Source organism: Bidens hawaiensis, unplaced genomic scaffold, assembly GCF_021521415.1.
Source record: "Bidens hawaiensis isolate Kalapana, Puna unplaced genomic scaffold, B.hawaiensis_p1.1 tig00015249_1, whole genome shotgun sequence".
Taxonomy (NCBI): domain Eukaryota; kingdom Viridiplantae; phylum Streptophyta; class Magnoliopsida; order Asterales; family Asteraceae; genus Bidens; species Bidens hawaiensis.
In genome coordinates, this window is record NW_027492358.1 from 284,974 (window position 1) to 300,281 (window position 15,308).

Consider the following 15,308-nt stretch of genomic DNA (forward strand, 5'->3'; position numbering starts at 1 on the left):
GGAATCGATTCAATGAATTTTTAAGATGCTTAATTGAAATTCTCCTTTCTTGTCAACCAAAAAGAAAACAGGGGATAATATATATGGGGTCCAACGAATAACAGAAAACCAGAAGAGTGAGTGAAGTAAGCCAAAGTGGTGAGCACACTTTTCACAATTAACACCATCTTCCCATTTCTTACTCATAAATAAATCATTAAAACAACGTTTTTTATTATTCTGTCTCCAGCTCAGGGTATTTTCGTAATTTCACAGCAGGTCATGTGAGAGTATAAATAACCACTTTCCACAACTCAAATCAAATCTCAATTCTCTCGTTTTCAACATAACTAGTTTTACACAAGCCACCCTTGAATTTCTGAAAGATGACAAAAGTACACCCTAAAGCTTTTACTTCTTCTTCCGACCAACAACGGTTCTTTGGTGAAACTGAAACCTCCACCACCAGCCGGAATATTAACCCCGTTGTCCTCACAGTTTGGAAGAAATCACTTCTGTTCAGCTGCGATGGATTTACGGTCTACAATTCCAACGGCAATCTTGTCTTTCGAGTCGATAACTACGCAGGCAGCAACAAGTCGGAAGTTGTTCTCATGGACGCCTCCGGACGCTCTCTCCTCACCCTCCGCCGCAAGGTATGCGTAAACAATATATATATATATATATATATATATATATATATATATATATATATATATATGCATTCTAATTAGATTCAAACTATGGATTTGATTATTTAATTTGTTAAAAGGATAATATTAATTAATTTGTTAAGGTAGCATAGTCATTTTGTTAATATATATAGTGTTATTTACGGGGGGAAATTTAACGTTTACGTGCTAAATATGAGAATCAAGTAGAATAGAATATTATGTAGTATGAGTAATAATTATTTGTTGATCAGTTTTAACTGAATTTCGTTCGTTGATTTAACAATAACAGAAAGCACGCATAACCGACAGTTGGCTGGCGTACGACGGAGAAACTACTGCGAATCATCGTTTCTCGGTGACGAAACACGTAAATTTTATGAACGCAAAGTCTATAGCTCATGTGAGTACTAAAGGAGGATCACCAAACAACGGGAACAAAAAGAACGTGGCGTACGAGATCGAAGGCTCATACTCACAGAGATGCTGCGTGGTGTATGATGACAAGCTACGGCGCGTTGCGGAGATCAAGCGGAAGGAAGCCGTGGGAGGTGTTGCGTTGGGAGGAGATGTTTTCCGCCTCGTTGTACAGCCGGAGATCGGTTCCACGGTTGCGATGGGACTCGTGGTTGTTCTAGATCAGATGTTTGGTGCTTCTTCAACAAAGTTTTAGAAATTGGGTTCGAATGAGTTGGTAGATTGTTAACTTTATTATTGTAGTTATTCATATATTTAAAAGTTAGATTTTATTCATTATTGTTTTTCTTTTGGATTTGCTTTGATTCTTTTGATTGATTGCCTACTTTCCCATATGTTAATATGGGGTGTTTAGCCTAGCCTTTTTTTTTTACAAAAATAAACTTAATTTAGTGTTTAGTTTAGTTTAGTTTTTTAAACTTATGTTTATTAGCTTATATTGACTAATGTAAATAAGCTTATTTAAAGATGGCTTTTTAGCTTATTTGAATAAGTTTATTTGAAGATGGTTTTTTTTACTGATTTGCTCCTCAAATGATGGTGGATTATTGATTAAGCAAGATTTAACAATTTATTAAGATGCAAAATCAATAAGAGACAAATTGTAGATAATTAATAAGAAGCAAATGATAGATTTTCATAAAAGAGACAAGTTGGTGGATTATACGAGGGCATCTGTTCGAGAAGACTAGCAACCAAAATATATTGGTAGAAAAGGATACGTGACGCAAAACATAATGGCGGCATTTGATTTTAACATGTGTTTTACGTTTGCATGGGCTAGATGGGAGGGGACATCACATGATACTAGAATTTTCAATGAAGCATTGCGTAGGCCCGAAGTTAATTTTCCACGTCCAATAGGTGGTTAGTGCCTTTCCATGTTTGCTTAAACCTTAAGTTTTGTTTAACTATTTATATAAGTAATACTATTTATTTTACTCCTTATAGAGAAATATTACGCTGTTGATGCTGGATATCCAATACTAGAGGTTATCTTGCTCCATATAAAGGAACCAACATTCGTTATCATATACCGGATTTTCGTCGTGGAAAAACGGTTGCTAGTCGTACTCCTAGAGGAAATAAAGAGATATTTATATACCATCATTCATCATTAAGAAATGTCATTGAACGAACTTTTGGAGTATGGAAGGCTAGATGGGAGATATTGCAACATATGCACGTCAATTACACCTACGAGACACAAGTGAAAATCGTGTTAGCATATATGGCAATTCATAATTATATTAGAAAAAAAGATACATGTGATGAAGAATTTAACAAGGCGCAACAAGAATCTTACACTCCAAATAATGGTGTTGATAGTCGAGGATCAAGTGACATTAATGAAATAGATGAAAACACAAGTACACAACGTAAAATAGATGATTTATAGATGAGTGCAGTTAGAGATATGATTACCGGAGATCTAACCAAACCAAAATGAATGTTTGTTGAATATTAAAGTATTTGTGTAGAAGTTTTACGTTTACGATGAGTACTCATATAAACAGAGTAAATACATATAAAATATAAGATATGTGATAAAATGTAACCATGCCCCTTTTGGCCATTTTAACATAAGCTAAATAAAAAAAGCTAACACAAACACTATAAAAGAGCTTATCAACTTGTAGAATATAAGCTAATTCAAACACTTAAAAGGAGTTTATCAAATGATATAAAATAAGCTACAAGCTTCAAAAAGATATAAGCATAAGCACAAAAATATAAGCTAGGCCAAACACCGTATGGTCGAAAACATTCAAAATGATTCTTTTGAATGATTGCCTACTATTTCCATTATTTTCTTACTATGTTTAACGTGATATCTTAATCTTAAATCTTAAATATATATAAAGAAAACCTTTAAAACTTTCTGATTGCTTCCTGTATTCTTTTAAGCCATCATATTGTTTTATTTGTAAATGATTGTTTCTTATGCTTTTAACCCGAATTCTCGGGTATGAGTCTCATCAAACCCAGATAACCCTTAAACGGAAATAACATATCATTATATTAAAAATTAATCCCACCAAACATTTGATATGAAAATCCTATAAAATAGGAATATACTAAAATTAATATCCATATTTTAAAAAAAAAATACTATTTATAATTAAGGACAAATTTATAGTAAAAAAATAATAATAAGCAGGTCATATGTCTCATCAAACCCAAATAGATTTTAAACGGGTTGTAACATCTTATTTATTTGTGAAATTTTTTATCGTCAAACCCCAAGTATTTTATTAATTCCCGTATAATAAATAAAATTAAAATAAAAAAATATAAATATTATAAACGAAAAATGAAAACAACGCCCGTAATACGGGGGATATAACCAAGTTATAAATATATTTATGTTACAGTTTTCTTATGAACTTGTGATTTATATGGAAAGCCCATTAGGTGTCGAGCCTTGTATATTTTTTAATTTTACCTCTTTTGAAATTCTATTATTATTTTTGCGGTGCACAATCAAGCTTGAGTCAAGCTCAGGCTCTAATATGGTTTTTTCTCAAAATATATAAAAATAATTAAAACACATAGTTTTAATAAATAATAATTGAGCCGATCCAAACTTAAAATAAACAATTTACGAGTCAAGCTTAAGCTTTAGAAAAAGTGCTTGAAATGAGCCAACCTCGATCTTGAGCTCTTGTAAGTCAAAACGAGTCAAACTCAAGTCTAGTCAAGCTTAGGCTCAACTCGGTTCGTTTACACCCTTAGTTGAAATAAATGGTGAAAATTGGAGCTAAATGTTCTAGGTGTAGTAGGTCAGACCAATCGGGTTTTCAAAGAGGCCTGCTAACAAGCTCAAATAATTTTGTCAAATCAATGAAGTCATACAAATCGTATATGTCACACCCCGACCAAAGGCGGAACATGCCGGGGCGTAACGTATTGATTGGACAGTAGCTCGAAAGACACTAATTAAAGTGACAATAATTATTTAATTCATTAATATCAAAACAAGTACACAAATTCAATAAACAGAACAATTACATCATATTTATTGTTTAAATAAATAACCTATGGTAAAACTAATATCTTCAATCTTGATCAATGTAAATTACTTGTACCTGTAGCATGTATAAAAATAGAGTTTGTCAACACGAATGTTGGTGAGAATACATAAGTTTTAGTTGAGATACATATATAGATAAAAACCACAATTCATATGTAAATGATGAGTATTACTATTTCTATGAAAATGTAAACAACTAAATAGATGTGGACACGTTCTTATTGATACGTGTCACACCCCACTTTAGGGCCTAGGCGTGTGACCACAAGTTGGTACCTGCTTTTTAAAAACATCAGAGTTGCGGGTTTTATTTCAGCGGAAGTCTTTAATAAAATATTATTACTTTGAAAACTTATTAAAAAGTCGGGTTTAAATACCCGTTCATCGTTTACAATACATTTCTTTAGAAAACATAACTCTTTGTAATATTTTGCAATAAAATATCTGAGCCATCAGATAGCATCTAATGACTATAACTCCAATATTCTATTTCCTCTTGCTTGTATGTTCTAACCTTTCTTGTTTCCTTGTAACATGGGGGAAAAATACGTCAGCACAAAGTTGGTGAATAACGCTGACTCTAAAATCTCTTTTCAATACCTTTGTGAAACCAACAATAATACCTTTGTGACTACTCATTAGGCACCCAACTAAATTGGGATCAAATTACCCTAAGTACCATGTACAATTAATTATATACACAATATCATTTCTCTGAACAATCCCGTAGACCTTCATAGGCATGTTGATGATATGCATGGCCTCGGGGAAATGCCGAGTCACCATGTATGTTTGGATCCAGACACATGTATACTCTTAATCAGAGTGTCCGTTTCTTATTATTGTACACAAAGTTTTTAAGGATTCGTAAATCCTATGCAAACATTCTGACTCAATATAAAAGGTTTGGGGCGTATTCACCTTTTATGTTTATAATCAGTTTCTGATACTGATTACTGTTTTCTGATTCTTCTTTTTGTTTTTGTACCTTGGACCTATAGTACGAGAATAATATTTTGTATAAAGAACTAGATCAGCGATCTAGCTTTAGACCTTTAGTCTATTTCGTATAGCTTTAACCTTGATAAAATCATTTGTTCATATAAAACATTTGGACCTTTAGTCCATTTCTTTATTTACCATTTATATGCTACGTTTCTTCTTCAGGAAGAAACATCTATACTGAGTTTCTCCTTCAAGAAGATTCATTAATCAAACTATATTATTTGAATATCACATTTCTTAATAATAAAGAAATGTTATTTATTATACCCTTGGTATATAATTGCTTATGTTTCTTAGTCAAGAAGAAACTATATTTTTATTATAACATTTGCTTAAGAAAATTTATATAACTATTAATCATTATCAAGGTTCGGCTATACTTCCGACTATGGTCTAAGCCATTTATAATAAAATAATAATAACTTAGGCAGAACCCCTTACCTCGCACGGGTATTCGGAGTTAGATATTCCTAAGTTTATACGGGCAACACTTATACTCTATACGCACGTTTATCGAGACGTTCTTGATCCACCTTCCTTGGCACGCAAATCGAGGCAATGTTTGGTCACCGGGTCATGCACGTACTTCGAGACAGAATGTCGGGTTTCTTGAGTGGCACGCACTTCGAGGAAACACCGGGTATTTGACACAGATTACGATGTGATGATTGTCGGGTTGGTGGCACGCAAAACGGTGTTCGGCACGCAAACCGAGGTAGAGAGAGTATAAATTTTAGAGAGAGTTGGGAGGTGTGCATGAGAAATGCCGTGACCTGCCCTATTTATAGCCCATTTTAGATCCCATCGCGATACGCGATGGGCCCCTTCTTCATGGTCATCGCGTAACGCGATGTCGCATAATGTCAGACGTCGCCACGTGGCCCAACACGTGTGCCACCAAAGCGCCACATTGCGCCCAACGCCCTTCGCCATCGCCATCGCCATCGCCATCGTCCTCGCCCGGGCCCGGGCCCGGGCCAGTGCGCGTGCGCGTCGGGTGCTACGCACCCTCTGCCAGGACCACTTGGGGCATGATATTCATAAAAGAATATAACTATGGAAAATCTCTTCCTTATAAAGAGCTTTCACTTCTTTACCACTTTCCATGTGGGATGGATTCCATCTTCCATATTTATACCTTAGTGGAATGCTTCCACTTTCTTACATCTTCCAATGTGGGATGAAATTTCTTTTCATGTAAGTAAACTTAACTTAGGAAATATTTTTATTTCCTTATTTTTCTTATAATTCCTTATTTAATATTTTTCCATTACTTATCTTGAGATTATTTTTGATCCTTCAACTTACCTAAGTTGTCAAATTTGGTTCGAAATTTTGGGGATGTTACAATACGAAATCAATGTACTTGGGTAAATGTATGATCATACTAGATGAGGATAGATGAGGATGAGATACCAACCACCAAGCATAAAATAAACAATTAAGCACATAGAGCATTATCATAGAGCATGCAATAATCACACATAACATATATTGAATTGTGTTTTAAATAGATGTGGACATAAAAATGAGTAATTTAAATAGGGTATACATGCCACCCCCAAAATTGTAAAGCAGTAAAAAGGGGGATATGTAAACTCACTTTGACGAGTGGATTAAAGAAGATAGGATGACGCTAAAAAAATTAAGATAAAACCGCCAAGCTCCTCGGGAAACGTGAACGAAGGTTCCTAGTTGTTAACGATTATACTAATTAATAAAAAAATAATAATAAGTAATTATAAAACACGACTTATGACGGTTTTAGGATTCGATATGGTTGTGTGAAACATTAAAACATTAATAGCTACACTTTCGTTAATTATAAGTGTTATTATTATATTTATATTTGTTGTTGACCTGTTATTATTATTATTCATATTTATATTATTATTATTAGTATTAGTATTATTATTGATTTTAATAAATAAAATAAGTATTAAATAAAATAATATATTGACGGGAAGATACGAGATAAAAATAGTTTGAGCGTTGGTAAGATAACAACACGTCTCATTTGAGAGATCGATAAAAAAAGAATTTATTGTTATTTTACAACATATATCTATATATATGTATGATGCATGGTTAGAAAAAGTCCAATGACACGAAAAACATTAAACCCGGAGTTCGTTTCTTGAAGAAAATGCATATTTAAGTATATAAACATGTATTAATATCAAAAATTTTGATTAAAAGTAAACAAAAATAATAATAACAAGTAAAAACATCAAAACCGGGCCTGGGGGATTCGAACCCGCGCCCCAGGCCGGTTTAATAGTTTGAGAAAACACACGCTGACCATCAGGCCAGCGCGCTAGTTTGTTCTATCAAGGAAACTTTAAATATAAACCCATTAAGCGCAGTTTATGTTCCTCCCCAAATTCAAAGCCCTAGAATTTAAATCCGTATAATTGATTATCGTTGATTCAAATTGAGTTAGGGTTATCAATTGTTGACTAAAAACGACCTAACTACATAGATTAATTACCAGAAATGATGATGGATAAAGGGAGATCGATGAGCTAGGGTTTGTGGCTCAAGCTTGAGGTTGATGAGGGTCGGGACGGCTTCAACTGATGGAATTGACATAGGGTTTATGGTTGCAAGGTAATGAGGGATGTGTGGGCAAGTTTAATTGTAATATGATCGAGTTTATATAGTGTTTTAAGGATGGCTAAGCTGCGGTTCGTTATTAACGAGTCATAGTTGTCACTGGCTGTCAATTAGTTCATAATTTCCATAATTAGAGTGTCGGTGGAACGCGCTAAGGATCAAAGAATGATCTGGTGAAATCAATTTCGTGATTTAGGCCGAGAATTGAGGGCCAAGAATGAGGGAGGCGTTGGTGGTGATAGGAGGTAATAAGAAGAAGATGGTTTGTTTGATGGTTTTGCAAAATAGCCCTTACACTTAGGTGGTGGGTGTAAAAGTGGGTAAAATTTAGCTAAGTGGTGGATTTTGTACAGTCTTATAACTAAAATCAAATAAATAAATAATAGTAATAAAAGAATTTAAACGAGTCGGGTTTTCGGGTCCAAAAATTGACGAATGTTACAGTATTCACAACTTTTTGAAAATTTCGTCCCGAAATTATAGAAAAACATAACATAGAGAAATAAGGTAAGTGTTAAGAGATTTTTTTTTTAAATATAATACCGATCTTCAGGTGACCCAAATAACGCTACAAACGGAAGGCATGATAAGGACACTTATATATAGGATGTACCAGCGGCGTATCCACCATGCCCTTATCACATCGATATTTGTACCGTTACCCAAAATCACCCTAAGTTCCGAGTTATGACACACAACCGTATTCACTATGAGTTTCATGCGAGGATTTCGATAATTATGCGTGCACTCATAATTATTTAGATCGTCGCATGATGCACATGGTTCGTCCCGTTGTGTGGGTTCGAAAAACAAGGTAAATGAAAAGCTTTTAAGTCGATAAATAAATGGAACTATCTGAGCAAGAGCAATAAATAAATAAATGAGTGAAATTTGATTAGCATAAATAACTAGTAAAAATTTTGCAAAATAAAACGAAATTACTAAGTTAATCATCAAAAGTAATAATAACTAAATTAAATAATTAGATAGAGAGAATTTTGAAATTCAATAAATAGAAATACTTAAGATGACAACAAAATTTACGAATAAGTATTCACATAGACAGGTTCACATATCAAACGAATCACATGATTAGAGGAATATAATAACATATAAGACTCGAAATCAAGATTATAAAATCGGATGAGAAAAGAGTACCATGAGAATGAGGTGAGTTTGGAGGGTTTGGGTAGCCATGTATATCGAAATAAAATTTGTATATGTGACTCCTATTAGATAACTATGTACAACACATGTTCATAGTCTCAATTTCTAAAATGTTTGTAGGAAATCGGTTATAGGTAGTTTATGATACAAATACGGTACTATTAGATAACTATGCACATCACCATGCACATAGTCCCGATAAATAACCGGTCATAGACCACTTAAATCATGATAATAAATTGTATAACAATATATATTGCAATAAACGACAAGATATGAATAAATGAGAGATTGAATACCATTATAAATAACCATGATTCTTATTATAAATAAAACTAGAGATTTAATGAAGTTAATACATTAGATTTAAATGAAAAGAACTAAATAAAAGAAACGTCTTTTGCGTAGCATGTCTTCATAAAGGTTTAGGCTTAGACTTGGGAACCGTTGATGTAACACACTTTCCCTTGAGTAGCTTGGTCACTTGAGGTTGGTTGGTTGATTGGGATTTGGTTGACTTGAATTGGTTGAATGGGTTGGGCTTGAAATGCTTAGATGGGTTGAGCTTGGAAAGTTGATTTACTTGGGCTTGGTATGCTTGATATTGAGTGGTTTGAGTTGGGTAGGATTGAATTTGGTTCATGTGTGCGAGTCTTGGGCATGCATTGCGAAAATGGCTAGGGTCTCCACAATTGTAACAAGCTCTAATAGTTGAGGGTGCTTGAGTAAACGGTTGAGCATAAGGTAAGGGTTGGGTAAGAGGTGAGGTAAATGGTTGCATGAAAAGTTGGTTGCGTTCACGACATGTGGTAAAGAGGTGACCAAATCGATTGCAATAGGTGCATTGTCGACACTTGAGGTTAGGCGAATGGTGAAAGTTACACGTATCACATAATAGGTGGGGTCCTGTGTAGGGGTTCTTGGTGGGTTGGGTTTGCGATTGGGCCAAGACATAGTTTTGGAAATTGGACTTTCTTTTATTGTTGCGGTAATGGTAAGAGTTGTTGTGCTTGAATGATTCGGGCTTAGAAGACTCGGGTTTGGGAGATTCGGGCTTAGGTTCTTTGGTGGGCTCGGATGCAGGCTTATCATTGGGCTTCTTGGAATTTTTCCGTATATCTTAAATTACCCGTGTAGCACATGGGTTAGAATAAGTAATTTTTTTTAAATAATAACATAATGTGAAATACAAAAAAAAAATGCATCACGTATATAAAGATATATTATACAGTAAAAAAATACACATTACGCAATTTGGAAATTAAAAATTGTTAGAAAATTCATAAATCATAAATTATTTCTTTGTTATTTTCTATATCAAAACTTAGTTGTAAATGACAAAAAAATTTTTAAGCCAACTCGTGGATAAAAACTCATTCTAATCTTAAACTGCTTTGACATGAACAATGCTTGATATTTTAATCGGTTAAAGAAACCCACGCGTTTCGTATTGGTTACTTATAAAAATTTAATATTAATAACCAATGCAACACATTTTATATTAAACAAATTAATATATTTATGATTGTATGAGTTCTTTTAAATTAGGATGGAATTATTAGAAATTGAAAATGAAACATTAAAAAGAGATATGTAGTTAATATGAGAGAGATGAAGGAAACTTTTGTAATGATCAACATAGTTAACATGAGAGAGATGAGGGAAAACTATTGGACTAAAATCGCAGATTTCGACAAACCAAAGGGATGAAAACCGCAGTTCACTTAATAATAATATATTGAAAAGAAAAAAAAGAATAAAATATAAAACTACTAATACGAAAAGAAATATATATTTAACATGAGAGAAATGAGAAAATTTTGTAAGGATCACTCATGTGTAATGGCATGTGGCATTAAGACCCATGTAGAACACGAGTTAGAATAAATAAATTTGTTTAAATAATAACTCAATGTAAATATGTTCAAAAAGATATAAAGATATAATATATGGTAAAATAAATTACATATTACACAATACGGAAATAAAAGTTGTTGAACATTCATAAATCTCTAAATATTTTTTTTGTATACAATCAATCAATCAATCAATCATGCCCAGTAAAATCCCACCGACGGCAAAGCTATAAGTAGGGTCTGGGGAGGGTGGGATGTAGGCACACCGTACCTCCATCCAAAGGAATGAAGAGGTGGCTTCCAGAGAGACCATCGGCTCTAAGTACATGTGTATGAAGCAAAATAAAGGAAATCAAAGTTTAACAGTTATATACAAACTACTACTAATTATAATAATATTAATAATAAGATCACAGTTTAACAGCTATATAAAAGCTAATAATAATAATAATAATATATGTAAGGGAAATACCATTATGGTATGCGACCTAATAATAATATTTGTATACAATATATGTAATTTTAACCTAAATATCAAAATTAGTAGTTTCGTTTTGTTTTTTATTTCAACTTTAGATAATGAAACACATCACTTACCATGCGTTAAAACATGTTGTTTTTCAAAAACAAATCAAACCATCTATATTGATTGACTTTAGCTTTTATTAATCTTAATTGCAAAACAAACATAAAGTTAAAAATTTCTTTATATGAAATTAATTATATTATCTAAATCAACATGAAAATTGGTTACTTATAAAAGCTTAATATTAATAACCAATACAACATATTTATATAAAATTAAATAATATATCTATGTTTGTATAAAGTTTTAAATTGAAAAATAATTATTAAAAAGAGAAAATAATTGACTAAGAGGGAAAAAAAAGTTAAATGTAAAACTATTGATAAAAAAGGAAGTGTATTTAATAAGAGAGAGAGGTGGGAAAATTTTGTAAGAAGTTATCTTATGTGATGACATGTGGCATTAAGAATTTTTATTTATTATATAGTATAGACTAGTTAACTTTTTGTATCTTATTTATTTAATAATCTAACTCCACAAATACCGACTAAAATATAGTTAAACTTCGTTTTTGTTTTATACAATGTGTATTAAACAATTCTCGATGTTATTTAGTTATTAAAACAACTAGTTTGATGTGTTCATTTACAAAAACGTTAAGACCCACATTTTAAAAACTATTTATAACAAATTATGAAAAAGCATAACGATTTCACTTATATATATATAAAGTGTATATTTGTATCTACATCATGTTTATGAAGTTATATGTTTTAAAATAACAAGATTGTCATTTTTGTTTCTTAAAATGTGCATGATTGATGACAGTTATAATAATAATGATAACATGCAACATATTTATTGTATCATAAATTGTGAAAAAATTTTCTTTATGGAATATTCATCATTGATAGTTATTGTGTCCGTTTTCATTATGTTTAGAATATTATAGCCTGTAGATGTTTAGTTTATTATATGAACTAGGTTAGGTACCCGTGTATAACACGGGTTTAACAAATTTAATTTTGAGGAAAGTGAATACGGTGCTGTTAGGCGTGTAAGCTTACGCGTAAAACTAATCAAAACTACGTAGTTTTGATTAAAATTCCCTAAAATCCTTTTGAAGTGAAGTCACGCTCTTCCAGAATTGCTCTTTCTCCCTTGTTTGTCAAAGATTTCAGTTGCCCATTGTCTGTTTAAAATCATTTCAATCTTTAACCATAAACTCTCGATTTGGCATTAGCCATAAAACCTTGTTTTTAAAATAATTTCCTCTCTTTTTCATTTTCCTCTATTCACTGTCGAATTTTACTTTAGATGATGTACAAATCCATGGTATATAGGTCACAACTGAAAGTATTACTCATAAATCTTTAAGATTTGTTTGTGGTTGCTTTAAACTAAATGGTGCTTCTGATTTTGTGAAGAATTACAACAGCTTAATTAGAATTATAAAATAATTATATCCAACAAATTTCAATTGCAAGTGGTACTTGTGGTTTCGTGAATTGCAGAACCTTACTCCAATATAACACGTCTATCAATAGAGTATTAATTTTAATTGAATTAGGATTGGATAGGACTAGTCAGTCAATGAGCAGAAAGAGGAAGACACACCGTGAAGTAAGAATCAAGGATTTTTTTTAATAAACTTGTGCTCGTTGGACTAAGGATTGAAACGATTTTAACCAGACAATGAGCAGTTTTAATCTTTGATAGAAAGGGAGAAAGAACAATTATGGAAGAGCGTTACTTCACTTCAAAAGGATTTTAGGGAATTTTAATCAAAACTACGTAATTTTGATTGGTTTTACGCGTAAGCTTACACGCCTAACAGCACCGTATTCCCTTTCCCCTTTAATTTTATAAGCCTAAAAACATTCGAATTATCATAAAAAGAATTTTGGTATAAAATAAAGGTAGAAACATACATTGTAGTTAAAACAAATAAATAAATTAGTAACACATTAATCATAAAACGAAAGCAAAATATTATAAGACCGGACCAGATGCAGCTATTCATGGAGTGAGTGAAAAAAAAAGACAAAAAGTAGTAAATTAAAGTACCTTATTATTATAGAAATTCTTTTCGAGTTTAGAAATTATTTTCGAATCTTTGACAGTTTAGTAATTGAAAAATATTCAACATTGTTATTAAGATTATAGTTCTTGATCTCGATCTTAAAGGCGAACTTTCTTTCTAATAAAACGTTGAAAGCAGCAGGGAGCGTTAAAAATTCAGCCGACTGTGGAAAGCATCAAATATATTTATTTCAAACATTAAAAGATACATAATTTCACTATTATAAGAATATTATTATAAACGATTGAAAAGGACACTGTACTTGTTCCTCTTCGTCTAGCACGTCTTTAGCAATTTGTCCTATAAGTTTGTTAGCCTCCCGCTCAAACATTGTAAGAGTCATAGTCAATGCGCAATCCTGGACTATTATGGGGATCTTGTATCTAAAAATAAGAATGATTAAAACGAATTTAAAAGATAAAGCATGGTCACTATTGTAAATAAAAAAGTAAAAAAGAATTAAGAACCTAATACATTTGTACTACTTCATATAAAAAAAACATTTGAATCATCTCCCTTGTCAATTCTAGCCTTTTTGGTTTCAACTATATTTTTACATAAATCACAACTACAATAGTTCTATGATTTTTCATTGCATACAGTTTTGATCTTACCAACAATAATAAGGGATAGAACCTATCTAGTATTAATATAATGTTAATAATAGTATTTCTATGAATCCAAAAACAAATAATTTAAAAAACATAGCATACATCTTTTATTTCATTAATTTCACAAATGTTGATAAAATCAATTTCATTAAGAAATTCTTCTTCCAGTGACTTGACCATAGATGAAACAACGTACCGATGAGAGGGTGTTTCTTTACCAATGTTAGACAGAAAGCTGGTGTGATGGAACTTAGGACAGTAAGTTTTAAAGACGCCTGCCTGCATCTTCGTTCGTTCCCTGAAACTTTAATCTAGTTATGGGTTTAACAAAAGGAGTAGAGAAGTCAACCTTATATATATTTGGCATCACATTATGGAATTTATAACATTATATAATTAACAGTCATTGAATGAGTTTAATGGTATTTTGGTAACACAATTATTTGATTGAGCAAAAATCAATCAATTTAACAGATTAAGTATTTATAATAAATTCCATAACTAAAGCAAATTGTCAAAAAAAATATGAAGTTTACAAAAATAAGTTGAAATTTAAAAATTCAAACAGTTTGTCAAATAATGTACTACATATTTTGAATTTGAGAAATCATTTAATTTAAAAGTTTACAAATATACATTCTCGTTTTTGATAATGGAAACTAATTTAAAACAACTTCCTTGGTTAAACTCGAATAAAATCAAAATGAATCCATTTTGATTAAATTAAATGAATAATAAACAATTTATAAAATTCATTCCAAACTTATAATGTACCTTTTCTGAATAACAATTTTGTTGTTTAATGAATACATAGTTAACCATCCATAATCAGTTTTAAGAAATCTCAAATTTTTCGATCTGAATCACAATGGAAAGACTTTGTAAATCATCATAATACCAACTTAAGTTATAAAATAAAAACATATAAAAAATTGTTTTCTAAAGACTTACGACATGCGGTCGTTAAATGGTTAAGCAGTCCACATGGAGTGCCTTGTGCGTGTGAGCATGATATACAAACTCTATGACCTGTGAATATGTCATTGAAAAAGAGCATACAAAAATATGCATTCTCTGGCAAACAACTTACGCAAGCTTGTTGTGCCAAGTCCTGTGGGTGACGAGCTACTGAAATAATCCAAACCAAAACAATATTAAGCATAGTTAAGTTAATGAAAAGTTTGTCTTCATAATACAAGAAAATAGAGCATACAAATAAAAAAAACACTCAAATACCAAATTCAAATGTTGAACTAAGGGGGTGTTTGGGATTCCTTATTTTA

General features: G+C 31.8%; 1 protein-coding gene across 1 annotated transcript; it reads left to right on the plus strand.

Annotated features, from left to right (window-relative positions):
* The first annotated feature begins 314 nt into the window (after positions 1–314).
* On the plus strand, positions 315–1,428 carry LOC143548779 (protein LURP-one-related 8-like). The gene is made up of 2 exons (XM_077039866.1): positions 315–635; positions 943–1,428. The coding sequence occupies exons 1-2, from the start codon at positions 366–368 to the stop codon at positions 1,321–1,323; spliced, it is 651 nt and encodes a 216-aa protein (XP_076895981.1). The 5' UTR covers positions 315–365; the 3' UTR covers positions 1,324–1,428.
* Positions 1,429–15,308: the final 13,880 nt, after the last annotated feature.